Below are 26,713 nucleotides of genomic sequence, written 5' to 3'. Positions count from 1 at the left end.
TGTGTTGACCCGTTTGCGTTTGATCCGCTCTGTGCTAAATTCGTGCGCGGCATTGAGAACGAGTTTTTGGTATGTAGCGGCATTTTTTGCGGAGTAAGAACTTTCGTCTCACTTTTGGATTCTGTTCTCTCCCAAGGGGGAGAACGTAACACACTCATATTTATTTATTATTTATTTTGCCAGCTGCTTGGTTTTAGTTTGTTTTTTTTTTTTGTTTTAATTAAAATGTTTGTTGGCTTATCGAGTTTGATAATGCACTTTGCACTTTCTATGCAGTTTGCTATGAGTCCTATCTCTTGTTAGCAATAATGCACTTTGGGTTTGTTGAGAAAACTTTTATTAACACGGATCGACAGTAAAACACGTCCGATACGCACAGTATAAAAATTACAATAAATAAAGGCCATTAAACGCATACACGATCGGGTGCGTGGATTTCAGCAGGGTGCATTTGATGAATTTCATCTTGAGCAAGAGTTGAAATCATTGTCAACACATTATGCACGTTTCGTGACCAACCATGACCTGTTGGTGGGCAATGCAGCAAACTCCGAGTTGGAGGCCCACGAGCAGTTATGGGAAGAGGTTGAAGGTATTTATAACAATGCAATCATTGAACCGTGCAATCATGGGTGCAAAACCGAGTCAGTCTGCTGTGATGCCTTTGTGAGAATGTGAGATTAAGTTAGAACCGCTTGCAATTCCAACGTTTGATGGAACTATGCAGAATTGGCTGGCGTTTAAGGACGTTTTTGAATTGCTTGTCCACAATACAGACTATCCTGAGGCCTACAAGTTAGGCAAGTTGCGGCAGGCAGTAAGCGCAAGTGCTGTACCGCTCGTCGGGAGTGTATATTCTGGGGGATACGCTGATTTATGGAAGGCGCTTAACACGTTCACGCCGGCGCGTACCACCGATGGCCCGCACAAGTCTGCTTCATGGGGCGGCGCGTACCACCGGTGGCCCGCACAAGATTGCGTCATCTGGCAGCGCGTACCACCAATCGTACTTTATTAAACGGTACCTATGAGATGAGATGCCATAAACAACTACCCTTACGAAAAAATTTCGTTTTATGACCTGCAATCGTTCCCGATAGAACGAAAAGATATATACATTGCCGTCTGTAGGCAAAGACCCTGAATAACAGCGCCGGCGTGAACAATATCAAGCCGACAACTGAGGACACACCAACTGCGTTACTGTTCATCGTCGACACGGTACATGAATCACTACGAGCTTTACATGCCATGGGTCTACCAGTGGCCGAATGGGATGCTGTGGTCGTACCGATAATAGTTTCGAAACTTCCGATAACTACACAGCGCGAATGGAACATGAGCTGTTCACCCGCCGAAATTCCGAGCCTCGATGAGCTGCTTACGTTTTTGGGTCAGCGGGCTCATAGCCTCAGCACAACAGTTGTCACATGGAGCAATGGGGTTGAATTTACGTCCAAGAGTCATCAATGCGCTGGTGGTCCGTCAAGAGCTGTTAAATCACACGTCGTATCTGCAGAGGAGGGTAAATGCACATGTTGCCAAGGTGCACATCGTATTATGAAATGCGCACGCTTTCTTGTGATGAAATCGAAGACAGAATTACTGCTGCAAAGACTGCAAAGCTTTGTTTTAACTGCCTAAAACAAGGTCATTCAGCAAAACAATGTCCATCGGGGAATTGCCGTCACTGTGGTCGTAAGCACAACTCATTACTTTGCCGCGAATCATTATCTCAGAATCCATCAGAGTCAGTGTCAACGTGTCCGGAAGGAGCCGTCACTGCTATTGCATCCAGAAATTCGAATCTCTGACTAGAGCCTGCTGTGGTAGGTTGCCTTGCCAACGCGAGTTCAACCAGATGACGCAACTGCGCGTGTATACGCATGCGGCAACTCTACCAATGGACGTCTGGCGCGGGTGCTCTGTGATCCCGGATTACAGGTTAGTTTTATAACAGATAAATTAACTAACTCTTTGTCTCTTCATAGGAGCAAATGCGAAGTTTCGGTGGAAGGAATCGGAGCTTACTCCTACGCACGTACACGTGGGCGTGTCACACTCACGTTAAAATCGCTCTATTCCAGTTTCAGTTTGGAAATCGTTGCACTTGTCATGCAGTCAATTACTAAGGTCATCCCAACAGTGCATATTGACATGAATTGGCCGATACGCAGTCCGGCATTCCTAGTAATATCGATATTCTTATTGGTGCGGATGTATGGGGAAAAGCAGTCGAAGGGGACGTCAGACTCGGTGGCCTCAATGAGCCACACGCCCAGCGAACCCGCTTCGGCTGGTTGTCCAGTACCGGCAGCGCAGCCAGCAACGCCGCCAACTCTTTCCTTCAGCACCCAGCAAGGCGAAGAGGACGCACGCTTGGAGGAGCTCGTAAGAAGCTTTTGGAAGTTAGAGGAAGTGCCTTCACAAGATTGTAACGGCGAAGATGAATGTGAGAAAATCGTTTTGACCACACACTCCCGCACAAGGGATGAGCACTACCTGGTTCATATACCATTTCATCCTGATGCTCCGGCTTGGGGCAACTCATACGCCCATGCTTTACGACAATTTCACCTTCTGGAACGGCGACTAGCAGCGAATTGTGACCTCAAGAAAAAATATATTGCCTTCATGCGCGACTACGCGGACCTCGGCCATATGGAACCCGTTAGTCACATTGGAGATGGGGGGGTCAACTACTACATCCCTCACCACGCGGTTCTGGAAAAGTTCCGCGTTGTGTTCAATGCTTCAGCGCGGACCACGAGCGGCCTCTCACTGAACGACGTCCAGTTGGTGGGAGCCACGATTCAAGAACCACTTGTAAATTTCGGTGTTTTCGCGTAGCATTAACAGCAGACATCGAGAAAATGTTCCGTCAAATTCCGAACATAGGGATTTCCAACGCATTATTTGGAGAGAATCACCAGACACTGACCTAGCAGTATACCGTTTAACTACAGTGACGTATGGGATGGCTTGTAGCCCGTACAACGCAGTTCGCGTACTCAATCAATGCAGTTATGATAACTACAACGTAGTCGCAGATGGCCATCAGTCGATTGTTGCGCGCGATGCGATTCTGTCATCATTTTATGTAGATGATTTTCTCATCAGTTGTGACACTGAGGATAAAGCCTTCGAACTCGCTGTCAATGTGAGTGCGATTTTGTCGGCCGGACAGTTCCGTTTACGAAAATGGAATTCTAATAATGGTGAGGTTGTAAAGCGTTTAATTAGTAACAATTCCTCAATCGTAGAGTTAGCAAGTGAACCATCGACGGCAACTGTGCTTGGTTTAAGTTGGGACCCAACAACAGATGAGATTTTTTCAAAGCGAATCTGAACCAGAACATCGGATGTCTCACAAAACGTCGGGTTTTAAGTGAGGTCGCCAAACTTTTTGATCCTACTGGCATGTTTGCTCCAATTGTTATTGCCGGGAAGATATTTATTCAGAAGTTGTGGTCTGCTGGCTTAGAATGGGATGCACCACTCCCAGATGCACTTCAAAATACGTGGGTCTTATTTTACAGAGAACTTGACGTTATAAACCGTATCCGTGTACCACGATGGTTAGGTTTGCCTGAGGGTAAGACTACTACGCTACTTGGGTTTTGTGATGCAAGTCCACTTGCCTATGCGGCTGTCCTCTATACTAGGACAACAGACGGTGAAGGTCGGTCAACTGGCGGCACTCAAGGGTGCAACGATTCCTCGCCTAGAACTTTGTGCGGCACATTTACTCGCATCCACACTTGACAATGTGCTGATTGCTTTACGTCTAACTGGCACTTCTTATCATTTATGGTCCGACTCGCGAATCGTGTTATGTTGGTTACGTAAACCTCCAACTACTCTCAAGCCGTACATTTCCAATCGTGTTCGTCACATTCAAGAGCTGACATCACCAGATCGTTGGCATTATGTACAGTCTGCACAAAATCCGGCAGACTGTGCCAGTAGAGGTATCCGAGCATCAGAACTGGTTGAACATCAGTTGTGGTGGCAAGGGCCAAAATGGCTTATGGACAAACAGCTACAAATTTCCTTTGGGATCGAATTAAAAGGTGACGAGCTTGACATTGTACGTGGTGAACAAAGAGTGTCATCATTTGTAGGAACAACGGCCCATGCGAGCGTTCTTACAACTCGACGTCTAGACGGCCAAATAATTTCATTAAGCGAACGCTTTAGTTCATTGCAAAACCTTCTTCGTACCGTGGCAATCGTACTTTGGTGGCTACCAGTTCGCCGACATTTGCGAAGACTGATCGTCAATCCTACAGAAATGGACGATGCTCTTAACGGGCTAATCCGAAACGACCAATATACCTTTGCGACTGATATGTCTCTGATTTGTAAGGGATCGGAAATATCCAGCTCCAGCAAACTAAGGTCATTGAACCCTTACATAGATTGTAACGACATATTACGAGTCAGAGGTCGTATTGGTCACGCTGACCTCCCAGAAGATCGACGGGAGCTTGGTACATTTACTCATCCGACACGCACATGAAACAACGCTTCATGGTGGTGCGCAAATCACTCTTCAAACTCCTCGCGCACGGTACTGGATATTGAACGGAAGGCAAGCAGTCCGAAGCTTTGTGCAAACTTGTGTTATTTGCCGACGACACCGAGGCGTAACGTTATCTCAGCAGATGGCATCCTTACCCAGGCATCGCATTACTGCAGCACAGCCATTTCTATCTTCAGGCGTCGACTATTTCGCGCATCGGCACAAAAAGGTCGCGTACAACGATCAAAACATATCTAGCTGTTTTTGTTTGCATGGCGACCAAGGTCGTGCATATTGAAGTTGTTGATGATCTTTCATCACCCGCATTCTTAGATGCATTTACGCGATTTATAAGTAGACGAGGTCCATGTCGAGATCTCTATAGTGACAACGGTACTACGTTCACAGGCGCTAACCGTTTGCTTAAAGAAGACTTGGCTGCTTGGCAGAACGACAACAACCAACAAAGTTTGGCGAATCTCGGTACTCATTGGCACTTTATCGCTCCCAGCGCTCCTCATCAAGGTGGGCTCTGGGAGGCTGCGGTAAAATCTGCCAAATATCATTTGGTGCGCCTCGTTGGAGCGCAGTTATTATGGTATAGCCAACTTCAGACTTTGGCGACACGCATTGAAGCATGCCTAAATTCTCGTCCGCTAACACCTATATACGATGACCCCAATGATAAGTTAGCTTTGACCCCTACCGACTTTCTGGTTGGCGCTCCACTGGTTGCAGTCCCTGAAGCTAACATCAGAACAATTCCGTCCAACCATATTAAGCACTGGCTCTGGCTGCGTTAGATACATCAACAATTTTGGCAACGATGGAGCGATTAGTATTTATCTACTCTTCAAACTCGAAACAAGTGGCAGACGAAATCAAGGGACGTAAAGATCGGAGGCATAGTCATCGTAAGACATGAGAACTTACCACCAACATATTGGCACTTAGGGCGCGTAACTGCGGTTCATCCGGGCAGCAATGGTTTAATACGTAATGTCACGCTTCAGGCGGCGAACGGTATGATGACTCGTGCGGTACAGAAATTGTGCCGGCTTTCTCGACGCAGAGCATTTTGAGGTCAGCGCCTCAACCGGGCAGGATGTTCAGAATTCGTCCAATCTGGCACCGCCTTAATTTATAGCAACTTCCTATGTACCATAACATATCTACTATGTATTGGTATAATTTCTTCGTACGCATCTGTTATTTACTTCATGATGTACATACATACATATAGTATTTATGCACAGTTAGCTTTAAACAGTTATTTTCCTGATATTCTGCTTTGTACTTAAAATGAGACGCTCAATAAAATTCATTGCTTGTACAGCTTCGAAGTGATCACACGTTTTACATTTTTGCTTAAACAGTATTTTTAAATTTACCAAAGAATGTGGAAAATTCTTACAGGTTTAACTATCCCTATCTCTCTATGCTGCTCTATCATTTTCCTTCTGTTACTTCTTTCTCTGCTTTCCTCTTTGATTATATACCCTTCACTTTCCAGAGCTTTAAATGCAATGGGCTTTTTAGCCTGAGCGTTTTATGAGTTAATCCCTATCTCGGAGCTTCTTGGCTCGACTTTGCCGATTTCAATTTCAAATTTCAATATGGGGACTTTCTCTTTGAAAATTCATTTTCGTTGAAGGTAATGCCACAGCAGTCAGTCAGCGGTTAATATTGAGGTTTACAAAAGTGCGTGTACGACTTCTCATGGGATCACAAATGCGGCAAACAGAGTCCACGAATTATATGATCGTCATGTGGAGATTCTCGCCTTTGCGACGAATGCTCTTGACGGTGGCTGTAATGATGAGGTAATGGTACACCCCAGCGCTTCCCCTGTGAATGTTCTCTGACAAGCACGCATAAAAGGCGTATTGAGGTACGATTTTTCAAAGATCTTGTTAGTCTAAAGCTGAAGCTAGAAAGGCTTAAGGTCCTGAAAAATTGATAGGATTCCTCTGAAGGAAAATCCTGTGAAAGGTAAGTGGATATTGCAACTAATCCCAAGCAGAAGAAATCGAGAGCATCGGAAGCAGAGAAAGGTCAACTTACACTTCCGAAGCAGTTATAGCTGCTATGGAATCTAAATTGCTGCGGTCGTGATGACCATTGTGTCCAACATGAGATGTAGGTGAAGATGCGAAGCACGTTCTGGTACATTTGTTGTCTGAGTAACGCAGCCCAGCTCCATTTAGCACAAGATGCCATTTTGATACATGTCTTGTAGAATCCCTGCTTTTTATTAGTCGAACCATCGTGATTTGTCTATGAATCTGGCAATGTTGTCTATTTTCTTTTCTGCAATTTCTTTCAGGTTAACCATTGAGAATTTCTCCAGCTTCTATGTCGTAGAGCACCCAGACTTGGGCACTCACACATTTAGTAAATAAGGGTTTTCTTAGTTTCTTCTTGATTGCAACTGCTACATCTATCGCTGTACGGCCATGGCCCCCCAAAGACCAGTGACCGGTTATTGTTGACGTGAATATGTCTGCTCGTGTCTTGTCAGTTCTGGATTTGTTAAAATGGGGCCACGTTTGTTATTAGTTATTTTTCAAGTACCCGCATGAGTCCATCTATCAACGGTCAGCTTCTATAATAGTGAGAAGATCTCCCGTTGGCGCACGCCCTGGATACATTCTTTTTCTGTCGCTTTGTATTCTTTATAGGCAGGCCTCTGTCTTGCCAGTTCATCAGCTTTCTCATTAGCTTCTATATACGTTCTTATGGCCTGCTAACCAGATGAAAGTGATGTCTGACGTGTGCGCTGAAGCATTAAGTTCCCTTTGATCGCCCTCGCTTTATGTCCAATTCGTCCAGAATATCTGCGCTTCCAAAAGACCCGCAGAGTCTAGAAAACAACAGTGTCTGGCACAAGCTCTGATATGCATCAATACTTGAAACTTGCAGGTTAGATCGCTGAGGTAACAGCTCTTGGTTAGAAAAGTTCGAATTATTCTCGTGCGTAGAACTGCATGTTATTACTGATGTCTTGATGCTGCTCCACCAATGAAGCGACCTACAGTTTTAAGCTGTCACCGAACGGCAGATTGTTTTTTTTCATGTAAAAATGAATTACATGGCTATTAGAAAAAACTATTTTTTTCATTTGGGTGGTTTATGCATCGAGATTCGAACCTACGCCCCTTCCGAAAGGTAATGACGCACCAACCCATTCGGCTACGGCGGCGGCTATTTGATTACTGGGGCAAAATTGCGTATTGGATGGGCTAGAAGGAGAAACTCCAACAACTTCGCATGTGACTAATTATATCTTCAAATTTCCTTTAAGATTCACTCACCTAAAATTCACTCATCTGACACCTCTCTCTTTCGCTCTACCTGCCAGTCCCTTTCCATGAAATAGCGCGAGTTTACTCTTAAGTGACATAAACAACCATGACTGATGCGTTAATTACCACAGCCAGGTTTTATAAGTTGATTTTAGAAACAACAAGCAACAATACCAACAACAAAAACATGCAGATATGATCCTAAGGTGTCGGGCAGCAAGTTAAGCTATAATATTTGGTAACCAACTTTTTGGACATCACATTGCGAGTGTGGCAGAAGAAGGCGCCTGTGTCCGCCAAGAGTGATTTATCAGTAAATATCAGCAAACAGTGAATATTCGGCAAGTAGCTGCAATTTTTGACGTCCTCTATTTATAACAGTAATGGATGAAGAGCTTGAAATTTAAGCTCTATACTGGCGTTGCTTCCTCTGCCCTTAAAAAATTCCCAAATCGATATCACTGCGTAAAAAATTTGGGTTTAAATCTATAATTACGTTTGCCTCACGCCATCACAACAACACATTTGATATGCTAGTCTGGCGCATTTCATTGTCACTATCTGCCGGTGGAACTCGAAGGTCACTTCTCCTTTCCTTCATTTCTGCTGCGGAAAAAAGCTTTAAAGTTGAAATGGTGGTAGTGTGAGTAACCAATATACACACATACACAAAATTCGCGTTTCACTATATTTTACAAAAATTGCTTAGCAACTCTGCTTTGATCTCTCTGTTCCGTGAAAAAAATACTTACCATATATTCAGATAAATGTTTGATTAATTACCCTCACTTTTGAGTCAAGCCAAAGCCACTTTTGATTGCCATGACATTTTCGCCGATGATTATAAATTAAGCGTATTAGCAAAAGCTGCAGACAAATTTTTATTATCTCAGCTGTGCTGATGACTTTATAAAAAACGGGGTAATGGCAGCAAGTTCCAATCAACTGCTATAGCTGTATAATGTCTGTGAAGGTGAGTGTGTGTGTTGTATGCATATAAGTGGCAGCTATTTTTTTCTTTCAATTCATCTGCGATTGTTCATTTTGATCCTATGCATCGCGCTGCCCTCTCTCTGACTGCTACTAAGTAAGTGCTTTGACAATAAATATAGGGTTTTCTAATAGGAACGAATCGATATTGGCAGGATGAGGTTTTGGCAGCGTTAGTCATATTTCTTGTTATTATTCATTAACTGATGCGCATCAGAGTAGCAGATTACTGGATTGAGCAGCATGTCAAGTTATTAATTTTGTTGTATCCTCTCTGGAGGAGAAGTTTAGAAACAGGGATAAAGAAAACCAACGAAGGGTAGAATGAGCTGAAGAAGATTGCTTCTGATAGAGTCAAATGGAGGAGGATTGTTTTGAGCCTTTGCACCCTCGTGGAACCATAGGAAATTATGTTTATATATTTAAGACTTGACCATTTCTCGTGTAGGGCACATAAAATGGTCACAATTTCACTGCACTAAATTTTTTCGAGTGTAGTTCTCTGAGGTTATAGGCTTATGCCTTTAAGTTGCAATCAACAGATGCCTTCAAAGTCGGGACAGGTCTGACTAATGCTCAAATTTAGCCGGATCTATGCAGAAGAGTCTTCTAGAGAAAACAAGTTATTATCTTTTATTATTCCATTTCAAAATCCACTCGCCCGTATTGGAAAACCTTATATTTCGGAATATTAGTATAGGCTTTTCTTCTTCTTATTGGCGCGATAACCGCTCACGCGCTTTTGGCCGAGTTTAACAAAGCGCGCCAGTCGTTTACTTCTCGTGCTAACCGGCACCAGTTGGACACAACAAGTAAATCCAAGTCTTTCTCCACCTGATCTTTCCACCGCATAGGACGCCTTCCTCTTCCTCTGCCCTTTCAGAGCGGGAGCGTTTGTATCTATTCGGACGACATGACCCACCCAGCGCCGCCGCTCTTTTAAAAAGAGTCATTCCTAGGTATTAGTATAGGTTAAATTAAGATAAATAGTTGTCGAAACAAGGACCACCTTGGAAAAATGATCAAAGGGGGGGAGGGGGGAACAAAACAAAAACTGTAAAGGAAAGAAAAAGGAGGAAGGAGGATGATGAGCAAACGGTGACTAATTACATTGCGTTAACCACTTCAAGCTGTTGATGAAAATCACCATAAATGTCTGCAGGTGTAGCAAAAAAGTGAGAGCTCCGCTATCTGAATCTTAGCCTGAGGAGAGCAGGCCAGCATAGAAGATAGGGCCGACTCCTCCTCCAAACAGTTTCTGTAGACATGATTTGAGGCAATCCTAAGTCTCCCCGCATGGACACTTAACGTGCAATGTCTGATAGGGATATCCACCAAATTCGAGAGCTGCAGCTTTAGCATCAGAAGTTCCCTCGAGCGCCCCCAATCTGCCCGTGGTCAGATGAATCTCGGGACTTTGCACATGTGCGCACTCACTCAGTGCTCACTGAGGTAACGCGATACCCATCTTTCGAGGAGCAGACCATAGGTTCCCCAAGGAATCCCCAATCCTCTTATTTTGCGGTGAAACCATTTTGAGTGTTCCCTGTTTGGCCTGCTCATCGGCCTAGCAGTTTCCCGCTATACCACTGTGACTGGAGATCGAAATGAGTCTAAACCATCCGTAAACTTTTTTGGGTAAACTCCTTTGAGGGTAATTGAATGAGAAAAGTACCGCTCGAGCCCAGCGGGGTTGAATATTTATTCAGCACCATGGGGATGAGCTCGAAGTTTTAAAGAGTACTTCAGTGTCCATAGCTTAAGTCTAGCTTGCGGCCCGAACTCCTCAAATTGATTGCAGTGCGTGCAGCGGCAGTTTTTCTGCGATGCCCACGGGTACCAAATTCGAAATGCCCCCTGATTCCAATAGGAGCAGACCTAAGCAATCTTTGTATAACAAAATACAAGTTTCAAATGGCCCGAAATTTGTATTGATTTTATTTAAGGTGTACCCGATATGTGCTATGTACGGAAGAAAATTGTCAACAGCGTATGAAAAAAAAAAAAAATTCTCAAAAATTAACACGATTTTTAAGCGAATTCCTACTTACTCTTTATATAGGTATATATACATAATTGGCACGTTCACCCTTTTTGGGTATTTGGCCTAGCTTCTCTTCCTATTTGTGGCGTGCGTGATGTTATTCCATAAATGTGGGACTTACAGTTTTAAGACGACTCCGACGGTAGATACTTTTTATGAGAAGCTTATTCATTGTGCAGAAATACACTCGGAGGTTTGCCATTACCTGCTGAGGGGCGATCGCTATTAGAAAAAACTTTTTCTTCATTTCTTTCTTTCTAACTTCCTGCTTACGCTTTATGATACTAAAATTGAATGGACTGTAAAACTTCAAACTTGGAAGTTTACTGGGAGATGCTGACTAAAAAGTACAAAATTTTGATAGATTTTTTTATATATTTTGGAATTTTTGTGAATTTTGTAGAAGACTTTTAGCCTTAACTGTAAAAACGTTACTTTTATGAGAACATAAAAAATTATATTCAAGAACATAGTTAAAACTTGGTAAACTGGCGCGCTTCTACTATCTCGCGCACAGGCAGAGGTTTTCCAAATAAAAAAAAAACAACATTGCTACTACTTTATACATACTTTTCCAAATCCATTTCAACATCGCCCTGTCCTTACCGCAAAACCCTATATGTGCCAACATTGGCCAGCAACTTGTCCAAATGAATTCATCATCAAAAAGATTAATGCGGCTCATTGCTTGCCAGCTCGTCGTGTCTCGTATTTCGTATCTCTTGCAACTTTTCAACTTATCTGTTTGATTGCACGCTTGAAAAATTATTAATTGTTGGCAGACGCAGACCAAACTAAGCGCGCACGTCTCCCACTACGACACTGGGTGGTGAGCGTCATGCAAAGTTGTGCCGCTCAAGCGAAGAACGCCAGCCTGTGGGTACATTATTATCACTTTATATTTTATAATTTTTTTTCCGTTGCTTTCAAATTTACTTTTTCACTTGGAGCCACTCCAAGCCTTAGCTGTGCGCCAACAGTTGCTCACTTTCATTACCATTTAAAATTGTGTCATACCAAACGAACTAAAGCTGAGGGAAATTCGTTAGCAGACAGTCTGTATAGAGCCACTGGAATTTTATTTTGTACAGAAAAAAGAGAAATAATGATAGATGAAAGTTATTTGAAATCGAAAACATTTTAAAACCGACAATGCATCAATTTCCTGTGCGCGAGAAAGTTTAGATTTATGAACGTTTGTCAGCTGCCTAATGAATGTCTATTATTACTCGAGGATATGTTTTTTTTAGTAGGAGAATGATTCATGGCATTTGTTGTTCAGATGAGGTAGGGCAGCTTAAAGAGAAAAAGGAAGCGAAAAAAATGAAAAAAATTAAATAAAGTGCGAAAGTTAATGGCTTTGAAAGCTGCTAATAAGTCGTGGAAAAATGTATTTTGTGTGGGGTGCTTCTTATTATTCATCTTTTGCTTTTCGGTTCTATCACCTAAATAAAGAACACACAATTTTTTTATTTTTTTTTTATTCATGATTTTTCTTAGATTAATTTTTTTTATTAACAAACAACTTGAAAATAATACGTTTTCACATACCGGTGCGACATCCGAGTATTGCATTGAAAATTTAAAAAAATACTTACATGCTAAGATGTCTTAGAATAGAATAAAAAAAATTGAAAATAAAATTAAACAAAAATTCGATGACAAATAAGAATCACCCTAAGGGTAAGGTTCTTTGAAAGGAAAGCAGTAACATCTAAATAGAGCGCGTTCATGTTGCTATATGTATTGCTTTTTAATATAAAATTAATGCTTGTCTATTTGTCTGTCTGGTATATAAGCCTACATCCTTCATACGATTGCTATGAAATTTTTAGTGTATTGTTGTATGTGTGCCGGTATGCCAGTACTTACTATGGTACAATTCGGCACATTTTTAGAATTAGGGATGTCAATCCCTTAACCTCAGTATACCGGGATCGGATTTTTTTAATGCCGGAAATCTCGTTATGAGCCAATACAAATCTCGAGACTGTTGAGCATAATTTTTTTCATCATAAAAGCATCTTCGGCACAAAATTACGTTTTTTGTGAGGAGCGAGAAGCTTTAAATGCATCACGGGAGGCCATAAATATTATTTATACTTCGTTAAATTTCGGGATCCCTAAAAACAAAACAATACGATCCCGAAAATTTCGGGACCTGCTAAATCCCAAAAACTTTTTCATATTTTGCAAAAATTAAAAGCTCGCTAGGTGGCTCTGAAGTAGTGGTGCTTCTAAAAATCGTCTTCGTGACCCGATTTAATGCGGTATTTGCGCTGCGTGCTTATAAAATGATGATTTTGCAGTAAATAGGTCCACTAAGTGGCATTCTGGTATAGATATTAGAATAACTAATTATATTAATGGTTTGAAATCAAACCGCCACACAGTGGGACAGAAATTTCCAAACCGTCTCAAAAATAAGTTTTGTGAATTTTCGATATTGAATATTTTGTTTATGTACATATGTGACTAAATGTCCAATACATATTATATTGTGTTTAAACAATATTATTTAAATTATTTTTGTAAAAAAACATGACTTGCAAGTTGATGCATAAAATAGTGTCGATTATGATGCACATTATACTAGCAGTTTACATGGTCATATTTTGATTATCTTCGATGCAAATCTATAAGTGTTAGGTATATATTGTTAGAAAGGTCATTCAATTTACTATTAAAGAGGTATTTAAATTTTATTTTTTGCAAAACTTGGAAAGGCATACATTTTTTTAAAGAATACCTTATTTTGTATGCGTATTAGAAACTTCAAATGAACTTTTGACAGTTAGCTCCGTTTGGCTCTCTCGTAATTTTAATATCATAACATAAAGTAACTTATGTAGAAGTAAAATCAAAAAGGAAAATTTTGCCCCAACCTGCCCCAAAATTAATTAGACACCAAATTTCTCTTTAAGAAAAGGAAAACAATTTTCAAAAATTTTAGTAAAATTTGAATTAAAGATCAATCAAAAATATATCTAAATAAATAAACACATAATCTTTTAGTTTGGTTGACATATCTATAGAAACAACACATTTTTTCATATGAAAACCCTTTGACCTTTGACCTCCAAATTAACCCCCTTCCACGCGAAGTATCACAAAAAGATCATCTTATAGCACGATGAAGTTATTAAATCTCTGTTGTTTGAAAGTAAAGTTCTTAATAATTAACGAATTCTTGGAATAACGATTTTACTGTGCGCTTCTGCTAGATTGCGTAAACTTATTGTTGGTAAGTAGTGCATACATATGAATATACAACATGCACGCGCACGTTTGATTATGCGTTTGCAGCTCAAGAACAGTGACGAATTTTTGCGTATATTTGAAAGACATAAATAGTTACAAAATTCAAACAAATTTTTTTGCCAAATACTTAACAAAATGAGTGAATTTGTGGTGCCTCGACGAGAATTGTGCGTATTTTTCATTGACCACGGCACAACACCAGATGCTATAAAAAATTACTTAGAAGAACAATATAATTTGAACTCATTTAAAAGCGAATTTGTTTTGAAAAGTATTCAAAAACTGCTCTTATCAAAGTTCAACGATCGCTGGAACAAATCAAGCCGAACAAAACAACGTTTTCTTCTTAATAACTCGACTTGGTTGGAAAGTGAATTTAAGGTACAATTCCAGGAAGTACCAATTGATATTACACCTAGAGCGTCTGGAGAACGTGGACGGCCACCAAAGTCTTATGATCATCTATCAGAGAAATCTAGAAAAGGAAGCATATGGAATTGGTTCAAGAATATGGACTCGAGTATATACATAACGCATATGTCCAAGGATTGCGGTCTGAAGGAGAGTTCGATGAAGCTTCTGTTGTAGAAATGATGCGAAAGAGCGATAAAAAAGAAAAAAAGATTATAAAGGAAAAATTGTTGCGTGAAACTTGCAATGCAACCTGTTTTACGCCGGATGAAGCTTTAAGTTTGTTTGCTGATTTAGATCTTTCAAAAGCACAATATGGATTACTTCGGTTGAGCCTTATTAAGAAGAACCTTAATATATTTCCGTCTTATAACGTATTGACAGACGCAAAAAAAACTATGTTATCCTCAACCCTCCAGCATTGAAGTGACAGATACTGGTGTTAAAGTTAATCTGCAAGAGTTACTGGATCATACTACAGCCCGTATCCTGAAAATTGAAAATGCTTACAAGCCAACAAAAAGAAATCTTCAATTGTTTACCAAATGGGGATGTGATGGTTCATCGGGACCAAGTAAATATAAACAAATTTTATCAGATGAAAAAAATTTGGTTTCGGATGCAAACTTATTTATTGCGTCTTTGGTTCCAATAAAGCTGACAGATATTGAAACAGAAGAGGTTCTTTGGCAAAATCCAGCTTGCTCTTCAATTCGATATTGCCGACCAATTTGGATAGAATTTGCGAAAGAAACCCCGGAGAAAACCCGTTCGGTGGTTGCTGATATTCGTGATCAAAGTAATAATTTGACAACGTCTAAGATACACAGAGAGAACCAGGTAACAGAAATAAGTCACAAACTATTTTTAACTATGGTGGATGGAAAAGTTACACAAGTTCTAACTGGCACAAGTTCTGCAGCTGTGTGCACGGTATGTAATTCTAAGCCAAGCGAGATGAATAATTTGGAAAGAATAGATACAAAGCCAGTTAACATAAATGCATACGAGTACGGCTTGTCTACATTGCATGCTTGGATTAGATGCATGGAGTTAATTTTGCATATTTCATATAATCTCTCATTTGAAAAATGGACTGCAAGAACTTCGGAAGACAAAAAAAGTAAGGAAGACAAGAAGAAACTTGTGCAAAGTTTATTTCGAAGCCGGATGGGATTATATATTGACAAACCCCGGCAAGGTACCGGAAACAGCAATGATGGCAATACAGCTCGACGGTTTTTTGAAAACTACAGTTGTTCTTCGGAAATTAGAGGAGTTGATAAGAACCTCATTAAAAGATTTTATATAATTCTTCAAACTTTGGCATCAGGCCTTGCAATTAATCCGGAAAAATTTGGAGCATATACTCGAGCTACAGCGGAATTATATATCACGAAGTATATGTGGTATAATATGCCATCTTCCGTTCACAAAATTTTAATACATGGCGAAAGTATCATTAAACATTTTGCTGTTTTGCCTATTGGCCATTTATCTGAAGATGCCCAAGAGTCTCGCAACAAAGGTTACAAAAATATAAGATTGAATCACGCTAGAAAGTGCTCTAGGTCAGCAACAAATGAAGATGTATTTAATGGACTTCTTTTTACATCAGATCCATACATCTCTAGTATTAGAAAAGCACCTATAAATATTGAAAAACAATTATTAGATGAAGCCAAGAGCTTAGTATTTATGTAAATAGCAGTATTATATTTTCTTTTATTATTTTTTTTCTTTAAGTTTCAAGTATAGGTATTAAGTATTTTCACTTTTAGAATTTAATTTGAAGTGAAGTATGGTAAAATATTATGATTTTGCTGATGTTGTTATGCAAAATATTTGTTTGTATGACAATATACATTTTTTTTTAGTATTATAAACATAAAATAATACACCAAGTGTCCTTTTATTCTATAGTATAAACATTCTAGATATTACATAAAAATTTTCAGTTCGTTACTCCAATTAGGAACAAAGTTACAGATTTTTGAGACGGTACGCACAGTTCTGTCCCACAGTGCGCCACGGCGAGTGTGCGAGTTTCATATTTTTGCGTTTCTTGATTCCTCTGTTGATTCTTCATATGACTTATGAGGTCGACCACGTTCACCTAAAGTTGTGGGAATATTACTTTGGGTTCGCCATCCAGTCAAGCAGTGTTCCTTTTCCAAAGTGATTTGTTACTCTTCTCGCTTTTTCCCATCAATTCAATTCAATTTTGATTTTCATCCAAAGAATTGGGAAAATATATTTTCACAAAAATCATTTGATTTTGATTTTCCTTAAAACAGTTGGGAAAATATATTTTCTCAAAAATCAGTTCATTTTGATTTTCATCCAAATAATTGACAACATATTGTGTATAATTCTTTTTTTAAAACTCCCCACAATAGAAAACTCTATTTTCATACTCAGTTATCGGTTGCCAATCACCGCCTGTTCGCTAGTAGAAAATCCAAAAAATTTATTTATTTTCACAGAGGAAAAAGCTTACACATTACATTTTAACATGCCAAATTAATTACAAAAACAATCTACTACCCCTCATTTGCAACAAGTGCGAATAAAATATACCTATTAAGTGCAAACAAGGTTCATCACAAGGGAAGCATAAAAAATTAGATGCAAATGGTCATAATAGGAATTTAAGCTGCAACCAAAAGGGCGGCTTAAAAAAAAACGAGAATGGTATTTGCTTTTTTCCCAAAATAAAGCGTAATTGATACTATTGCGCTGAAGTGGGAGAAATATGTATAACATTTACAACGTTGAAATCGAAAGCGTTTCACTTTTTTGTCAACTCAATTGTTGATACTACCATGTTTTAGATTACCACTTTTTTCATCGTAAACTTTGATTGAGCGTAACTATTTTTACACACAATAGAAATCACGAAAAAAATTATAAAATCATAAAAAATAGTTGCTACCTTTTTTTCAGTATCATTCAAGTGCAGTTTAAATTTTTAGTCAGAGGATTTTCCATATTCATATTTTTGGTATAAATATTAGGCGGCCTGCGTCGCATGGTTGGAGAGTAGACCGGAATGAGCTCTCTCAATGTCGAAACATGTCAAATGCCGTTCATGCCAGGAGGCTTATATAGAAAAATATATTCAATAGCTCGTTTAAATAAAGTCTTGTGAAACATTAAATTTGTAAAAGCAGCCAGTTGGTCGAGACTGGTTTGGTTGTTCGGAAGAAATTTTTAATAAACCAAATGATGAAGTTTGTTCAAGTGTATGGCAGGATGCAAAAAATACTTATATCAAAAGTTCAGAAAGGTCGTCATCTAGCACACGCCATGCTATAGTTGGGAATATCTCATAAAGCCATCAGTTCTTTGAATTTTTGCGAAAATGACAAAAAAACTAGAGCAAAACTATACCGAAAAAGTTATCTTGGAAAATATGTGCATTTCTTCAATGTTACCAAATTTGGAAGAATATCAAGCGATTACTTACTGCAAGAATGTCATCCAAATCTATGCCAGCGAAAGGTCTTATTATAACACTTTGATCGCGGGACTGCCTGGACAAGCTAGAATTAAAACAAGAAGCGCGTATTTGAAATTCTTTTTAGTTTTTCAAAAAAAAAAAAAAAAAATTAATTATAAAAATACCAAATTTTAAGTTAATTCGAAAAACACCTTCCTTAAATTTTTATACTAATACTAGCGAAAATCCGCCCGTTCCGCTGGTGTCTTTAAAAAAATCTAGATGTATTAATTAAATTAAACCGAAAAATACTGTGTGGTTTTTATAAAAATTCTCGCGCATGAATAGTAATGAAAGAAGTTTTGAATAGTAGTAGCAATTAAAAAAACATTTGATGTGAGTTACTTTATTGCTTTTTTTATTGTAATGCTCTTTGGTATACAATATTCTTCGTTTTTCCATGCGTTGTTGAATAAATGAACAATACCGATGGCTTACCAACTCTTGAGCATGAAACATAAAATTGGCCATGAGAAAAACATGGGTATTCTAAATCAATACCACAAATTGATAAAGCTTGGCCTTGTGACTTATTAATAGTAATCGCGAATGCAAGGCGAACAGGAAATTGAAAACGGCATATCCGATGGTATCATTGGTATTCGCGGTATTAAAACGTCTTCACCAGAGTATTTTCCATTCAAAATTGTTGCTTCAATGACGTTATTCATCAATCTCTTAACTGTTAATCGAGTGCCATTACATAGTCGTGGTTGATTTATGTTTCTCAACATAATAATCGGTGCTCCTATTTTCAAGTTTAGCATGTGTGGCGGTAATCCAGGTAAATCAAGGGAATTCAAAAATTCAGTGGGATAATTAACAATATCATCTTGATTTGTAACAGTGTCAACGGATCGATATGTTTGTTCTGGACTGGGCATGTTAGCCAAAATAGCCGCATTCATTTCATTCACATCTTTATTTTTGCCAGCCATGATGGTTCGTTCTCTAAGCCAATCATGATTTTTGTAATTTTGAGGCAAATTTGGGAAAATACTTTGAATTAACTGTTCTTTCGTTTGCCTTATTTGACAAAAGTTTGGTTGTAAAGTTATCAAGCCAGTTAAATTATCGACAGGAACTTTTCCATTTCCAATATCCAATAATTGCTGTGAAAATTCAGCAGCTGATGGATCATTTTGCATAAGAACACGTACATTTGTAGTTAGTTTGAGTGTTTGAACATGTCTCCACAAATATGATGATTTCAACATGCAGCCAATTCATCTGTTACAGTTGCTCGAGGAATAACAAGCAGTGTTTGTCTAAAATGACCAGCCAGCAGCACTAAGGTACGACCAAAGATTTCATTTTTACTACGTAAATCTCGTAATGTCCTATCAAGCGCTGGATGAGCACCGCTTGGCCTGGGCCATTGGCTCCTTCGGGCCCTTCAAGTCACCTGGTCCTGATGGCATCATACTTGCCCAACTACAGAAATCTGTAGTGGTATCATGCCGCTGGCTGAGCCCTATCTATGCGAGCTGCATAGCCAGGGGCTATATACCGGGATCTTGGAGGGCTGTGAGGGTTGTGTTCATACCCAAGGCTGACAAGAGCTCACATGTCTCCCCTAAGGATTTTAGGCCAATCAGTCTCTCATCTTTCTTGTTGAAAACCCTTGAGAGGTTGATTGACCTACACATAAGAAGCGAAATTCCTCGGGGGCGTTTGTCGCACACCCAACATGCTTACTGTAAGATCAGTGGAATCTGCTCTGCACACAATTGTTAAAGATATTGAGGAATCTCTATATCAGAAAGAACTCGCAGTTGGCGCCTTCCTCGACATTGAGGGGGCTTTTAATAACGTTCTCCCGGAGGCAATCACGAAAGCTCTGGGTAGGCTGGGGGTCGAAGCCGACCTTTCCAGATTTATCTACAGAATGCTCATCGACAGAACGGTCGTGGCAGAGTGGGGCGGCGTCTCTCTCCGCCGGCAGGTGAGCAGAGGCACGCCGCAAGGCGGGGTTCTCTCACCATTCCTCTGGATCATTGTTATCAATGACTTGCTGGAGGAGCTGGTGAGGAGGGGCTGTAGGGTGATTGCCTACGCGGATGATGTGGCATTAATTGTTAGAGGAAAGATTATAGATACCCTGTATGATTTAATGCAGGGATATCTGAACGTAGTTGTTCGATGGGCAGCAGATTGCGGCTTATCAGTGAATCCTCTTAAGATGGAGCTCGTCCTTTTCACGAGGAAATACAAAATACCCAGAGCTCAGCTCCCCTCGATGGGGGGCGCTCCGCTGGTGCTTTCTGACAAGGTGAAGTACCTAGGTCTAATCCTTGACAGTAAGCTGACGTGGAAGCCCAACATTGAGGAGAGAGTAAGGAAGGCAACAATCGCCTTGTATGGGTGCAAAGGCGCAATTGGCAAAAGGTGGGGCCCCTCGCCCAGAGTTGTATTCTGGCTCTATAATACCATAATAAAGCCAATTCTGTTATATGGAGTCACTGTCTGGTGGAACTCACTAGAGAGAACGACATCAGTTAAAAAGCTAAAGAGAGTCCAGAGGTCTGCACTCATTGGAATCAGTGGGGCTCTTCGAACTACTCCTACTCTGGTGCTTAATGTAATGTTGAACGCGGTACCTATAGACATCGCAGGCAGAATTGCCGCTGCTCGTACCGCAATCAGACTGAGGGGCTTGGGCTATAAGCTCAACCTCACATATGGGCACTCAAGCATCCTCAGAAACTTTGAGTTCATCCCCTCGTCGACGGACCAGTGTGTGCCTTCGCTAAGTCCAAGTGGAAGTTTCTCTACCCATATCCCACCAAGGGAGGAGTGGACCGGGGGCAACACCTGGGGACAGGGCCTCGTTAACCTGTTCACGGATGGCTCGAAGTTGGACGGTAGGGTTGGAGGAGGAGTATTCTGCAAAGAGCTCCCCATCAAACTCAAATTCAGGTTACCGGATCACTGCAGTGTGTTCCAAGCAGAGGTGGCCGCAATTAAAGAAGCAGCTGACTGGCTACTTACTTGCGTAACAACTATTAAGAGGGTAAATATTTACTCCGATAGCCAAGCGGCCATCAGGGCCCTAGGCTCTATTATGGTGCATTCGAAGCTGGTCAGGGAATGCCTGGTCTCACTCTCGATTGCATCAGAATTCTTCGACATAAAGATAATTTGGGTACCTGGTCACAGTGGCATTGCAGGAAACTGCGAAGCCGACGAGCTGGCCAGACAGGGGACCTGCGAGGCAATGTGCCCGCGAAAGGAGAGGATCGGGATCCCCTTGACAACCTGCGCTCTACTCCTGGAAGGATGGGCTATGCACCAACTCAGCGAACGCTGGGCAAATACACGAACGTCTAGGGTCGCGAAGTCCTTCTGGCCACGTTTGGATAGGAGGCGTTCGAGGGATATCCTGGGAATGACAAAATGTCATCTCTCAAATTTCGTGGGCATCATCACGGGGCACTGTCCGCGAGGTACACATGCCGTGAGACTCGGAATCAATTCGAGTCCTTTTTGCAACAGCTGCATGGAGGATGAGGTGGAATCATCTCAGCATATGCTCCTTAGCTGCCCAGCCTTCGCGGGACTAAGATTCAAGTATCTTGGTTCTCATTTCTTTTCTGCGCCTGCTGATATAGCAGGTGTCGATAACAAAAATCTGATGAGCTACATCAGCAGCATAATGAGGTTAACACAACCGCGGACTAGTCACCGTTCGTAGTCCACAATCACTCACAACTCCCCCATCCCTTCCCTTCCTCCCCCTTCTCTGTCCTTAAATGGCATCACAAAGGACGAACCAAACTATTTCGTCCAAGTGGGCCCTACTCTCTGGGCAACCATTATAACCTAACCTAACCTAACCTATCAAGCGCTTCCAGTGACTTTTTATGTGCTATCGTGCACTCATCCCATACAATTACGTGTGCGAAAAAGCGGAAAAGGAGAAGAGAACTGTTCTATTCCCCCCCGCTTTAACCCAGCTATGTGTTGAGGTGCAAATGACTTTTTTGCGTGAAGTCTGATATAAAAGAAGTTCTATTTACTCTTCTTAAATTTATATAAACTTGTCCAGGCGAAGTAAAAAAACTGACATATACATATTTGCTTCAACCGTATATTTGTGAGTACACAGGTAATACGTAAATATATGAATGATATAGGTAATATCTCATATTAGCATAACCTTTCTGCAAAAAATTAAGGAAACGATCACCAATCACGCCGGCAATGATACAATGAATTTTTCACTATAACTGACTTCAGATTAACGTTTATATAATAAGCGTATATGTAACATTTTAAAATTTTTTTTTAATTTTTAATAATAAGTGGTCTTCCTCTTTCTCTTCCTCTTCCTCTTCCTGTAGCTATTCCTTTTCCTTTTCCTTTTCCTCTTCCATCTCCAGCTCCATCTCCTTTCTTTATCCCGGAAACGGGCAGTAAAAATTACTTCACTTAAAAGCTTTCATCAACAGCTTCCATCTGATACCTATATTGTACAAACACATCCAAGGGTACCTTGGTCCACCTTTTCGGCTATATCTCGAGACCCTGGTCACTCAGAGATCTAAAAAATACTCTGTATTAAAGCACTCATCAGTAGCTTTGAGTTGATACCCACAACGTAAAAACACATCCTAGGGTTACCCGGGTCCTTGTTTTGGCCTTCGGCAGCGCCACCTGGTGGCGAGTGGAATCAATAAGCATATTATACTAACCTTCACCGTTGAAAAATATATATATATATACCAAATTTCATAATAATCAGCCCAGACACACACGACCAAAATGTATTCAATTCTAATGAATGCTAATAGGACTATGAATAAGTTCGTGCGGTTTTTTTTTCGAAATTTGAAACTTTATTGACGTAAAATGGTTACAAATTTAATATTCAAAATATTGTCCATCGCTTACTACTACTTTTTCCCATCTTTCTGGCAATTCACGGATTCCCTTTGTGAAAAATTCGGTCGGTTTTGCCGCAATCCACGAATCGATCCATTTTTTGACTTCATCGTAATTACGGAAGTGCTGGTCAGCCAGGCCATGTTGCATCGATCGAAAGAGATAGTAATCGGATGGCGCAAGGTCTGGACTATACGGCGGGTAGGGTAGGACATCCCATTTGAGCGTTTCTAAGTATGTTTTGACCACTTGTGCAACATGTGGCCGAGCATTGTCATGTTGCAAAATAACTTTGTCGTGTCTATCGGCGTATTGCGGCCGTTTTTCTCGCAGTGCTCGGCTCAAACGCATCAATTGTCGTCGGTAGACATCCCCCGTAATCGTTTCATTCGGTTTCAGTAGCTCATAATACACAACACCCAGCTGGTCCCACCAGATACACAGCATAACCTTCAGGCCATGAATATTCTGCGCCGACGTCGATGTTGAAGCATGGCCAGGGTATCCATACGTTGCCCGACGTTTTGGATTGTCGTAATGGACCCACTTTTCATCGCCAGTCACAATTCGATGCAAAAAACCCTTTCTTTTGTGCCGTTGAAGCAGTTGTTCGCATGCCATAAAACGGCGTTCAACGTCTCTTGGCTTCAATTCATACGGCACCCAATGGCCTACCTTTCGGATCATTCCCATGGCTTTTAAACGTTTGGAAATGGTTGATTGATCAACTCCCAAAGTTTTTGCAACCTCTTCTTGCGTTTGAGCCGGATCTTGATCGAGCAATTCCTCCAATTCGGTATCCATGAACTTTGGCGGCGCACCCTCGCGTTCTTCGTCTTCCAAGCCAAAATCACCACTTTTAAAGCGTGCAAACCACTTCTGGCACGTTCGCTCAGATAGAGCATGCTCACCATAAACTTCCACCAAGATACGATGACTTTCGGCTGCTTTTTTCTTCATATTAAAATAATGAAGAAGAATTCCCCGCAAAAACACATTATTTGGCACGAAATTCGACATTTTCAAGTGTGGTAAAAATATTGTTGTTTACGCTTCAAATAAAAAACTTATACTGACGTTTGTGCCTTACGACAGTAGCTCTCCAATGAATGTTTGGAAATGTGGATCGATGGAATAATAATCAAGTTACGCCATCTGTTGTAAAACCGTAACGAACTTATTCATAGTCCTATTATGTGCGGTACAAAAAATACGAGCGGCAAATAGCAAAAACACACTCACTTAACCGACGCACCGCACACACACGCGTTATCGGATTTCAACCAAACTTCACAGAAACCTTTGCCAAAGCAACACCAACAATGTGTGAAACTTTCATTGTTTTCCTTGCACGCGTTGCTGAGATTACCCCGGACAAATGCACACTTTTTTTCGGCTTAATTTTTATATATATAGATAAGGTTCCACAGCAACAAACCAAAAACTTTCCTCAAACCCAAAAACTTTACCATTCGTTACTCCCGCACAATAGTTAGCACATTATTGGTATTGTGGCTGCTAAAACAAGCAAAAACAAAGAAAAGCATACAGTTACACATTGCATCAGTGGCGCCAGCAAGAGGAGGCAGGCAGCCGCGGTAATAGCGCAGACAGCTAAGTCCTCAACCATCTGTGTGATCCTTCTGGTAGAAAAATGCGTGGCACAGGTGGCGCTCCAAGCAGTAAAAAGGCGTTGTTCCTAAGCAACGACAGGTGGGCATTCCCACTACTTAGGACTGATAGCGGCAGGCTAATTACATACGCTGTCAGAAATCAAATAGATTAACGAAACCAACGCAAGGCTGAGTCTTGTTGAGGCCCTATGATCCCGAGAGGAGTGAAAAAGGAAAAAAATATACCTAATCACCCATTTCTTCGTTATCTTACAATTTTATGCTGCTTGCTCTCGGGTGAACTTTCTTGATAAGCAGCTTCAACTCAGAAATACACCCGAAGGCTAGCCATTGCCTGCAGGGAGACAGCTGCTATTAGAGAAAGTCTTATACCATCACTTCATGCATCACGCGTACTTCAAGCATCAAGCAAAACAGAACTGCAGCCTCGCGTGGACCTACCCTGCTTTGGCGACCGCGGATTAACGACTTCAATTTCCGTTACGAGGCATCTGAAATATATTCATCCAAACAGTAGCTGTGATTGAATTATAAATGCCACCATTTCCCTTACACTTAGTTAATGCATGCTTTAAAATAATTCCAAATTAATAAACTGAACAAACTAATATAACAGTTTTTGTGTATAGAATAATTATGAAAATTGGAAAAATTTCAAAAATTCATAATGCACCAAACGGCGCTAATAACCAAAGTCATAAAGTCATTTGTAAAAGAAAAAAAAAACGGGTATACACAAGCAATTAGTCAACTTATATTACTAAAAAACGTACTTCATTGATTATGACGAATATTATTAAATGAATATTTATAAAATTTAATTGGCTGCCAGTGCGTATGAGTGATCAGCTAATGTTGACACAAGTTGAAGGCAGCGCAGCGCAAAATAAAAAGAAACTAAAAAATTAATCAAACTATAATACATACTGCTATTCCAAAAAGAAAAAATTATAAAAGTAATTAAAAAAAAAGTAAAAAAGCAATTTTAATTATACTCGTATGTCACCATGGCAAAGTGATGCTTATTGTGGGCAGCAAAAAATTTTTTAAAATAAAAAATAAAAATGTGTGCGAAAAGAATCTTTAAGCCTCTATTTTATAATACTGAGAATTAAAATAATTTTTTTTGCGTATTTTTTCCACTCAAAATTCACAACAACAACAAAAATGCTATTTCCGCATAAAAAGTCTACGGAAATGTGGCCAAAATGCAATAGATGTACACTAAATTTAAATTTTAAAATCTGTAATTAATTGTAAATACAAATTATATGCGGAAAATTGCACAAAAACATGTTTTTTAGTTAAACTCATTTTTATGCGCAATTGGTTCTAATGTTGGCATTAAGTAAAGCGAATAGTATTTGTAGCTAATAACTAATTGAAATGATATTTAATCAGATAATGGAATTTTGTAGAGGGCTTGAAAAATAAATATTATTGTGTTTAATTGATGTGACGCCGGGGATATTTGAGGTAAAGTTTTGGGAACAGGTATGGGGAAAAATCATATTTGCAAGCCTTTCAAAGTAAAAGCGAGCTGCCAAGTGTACAGAATTTTTTTTCTCTACATTTAAGGGGTTAGGGGTAGTCAGAGGCCCGATAAAATGATGGTCTTCAATGATTTTTGTTTGATAGTCATTTGCTTTATTTTACAAAAATAAAAAAAATTGCATTAATACATCATGGTTCGACTTGACTTTAGCAAAATTAAAAAAAAAAAAAAATTTATAATTCTAAGAGTTATCGCTGTTTGTGTGGATCCCGTTTCTCCAGAAGACCCTTGCGACGATCATCACAAGTCCTTATAGATTCATCTAAAGTCAATCGGTCAAGAGAAATTAGTTTTTTTAATAGATAATCTTGTGCCTGATCGAAGCCAATATTTTTCAGATTTTCGAGAGAAAAAAATCGAAATGTTTGAAAAAAAGGTGTGTGTGTCAGCTCCGACACGCGACTGTAGTTTACTCCTTAAGAACGATTACCGTGATATTTAAAAATATATTTAATATGCAAAAGGAGTAAATGAAGACTTTTTCTATATTACTGGAAAAATATAAATTTATTTATTCTATTCGTTATAGTAAGCCACCTGGAATGAACAATTTTTTGTCCAATTGCAATGTCCACTTATAATAGCACTACAAATATCAAATA

At 40.0% G+C, this 26,713-nt stretch overlaps 1 protein-coding gene across 1 annotated transcript; it reads left to right on the top strand.

Moving 5' to 3' along the window:
• The first annotated feature begins 4,797 nt into the window (after positions 1-4,797).
• LOC128857701 (uncharacterized) lies at positions 4,798-5,328 on the top strand. The gene has a single exon (XM_054093445.1). The coding sequence runs from the start codon at positions 4,798-4,800 to the stop codon at positions 5,326-5,328; it is 531 nt and encodes a 176-aa protein (XP_053949420.1).
• Positions 5,329-26,713: the final 21,385 nt, after the last annotated feature.

The sequence above is a fragment of the Anastrepha ludens genome, chromosome 3 (assembly GCF_028408465.1).
Source record: "Anastrepha ludens isolate Willacy chromosome 3, idAnaLude1.1, whole genome shotgun sequence".
Lineage (NCBI taxonomy): Eukaryota > Metazoa > Arthropoda > Insecta > Diptera > Tephritidae > Anastrepha > Anastrepha ludens.
Note: the sequence above shows the minus strand (reverse complement) of the source record. Positions and strands in the feature narration are given on the sequence as shown.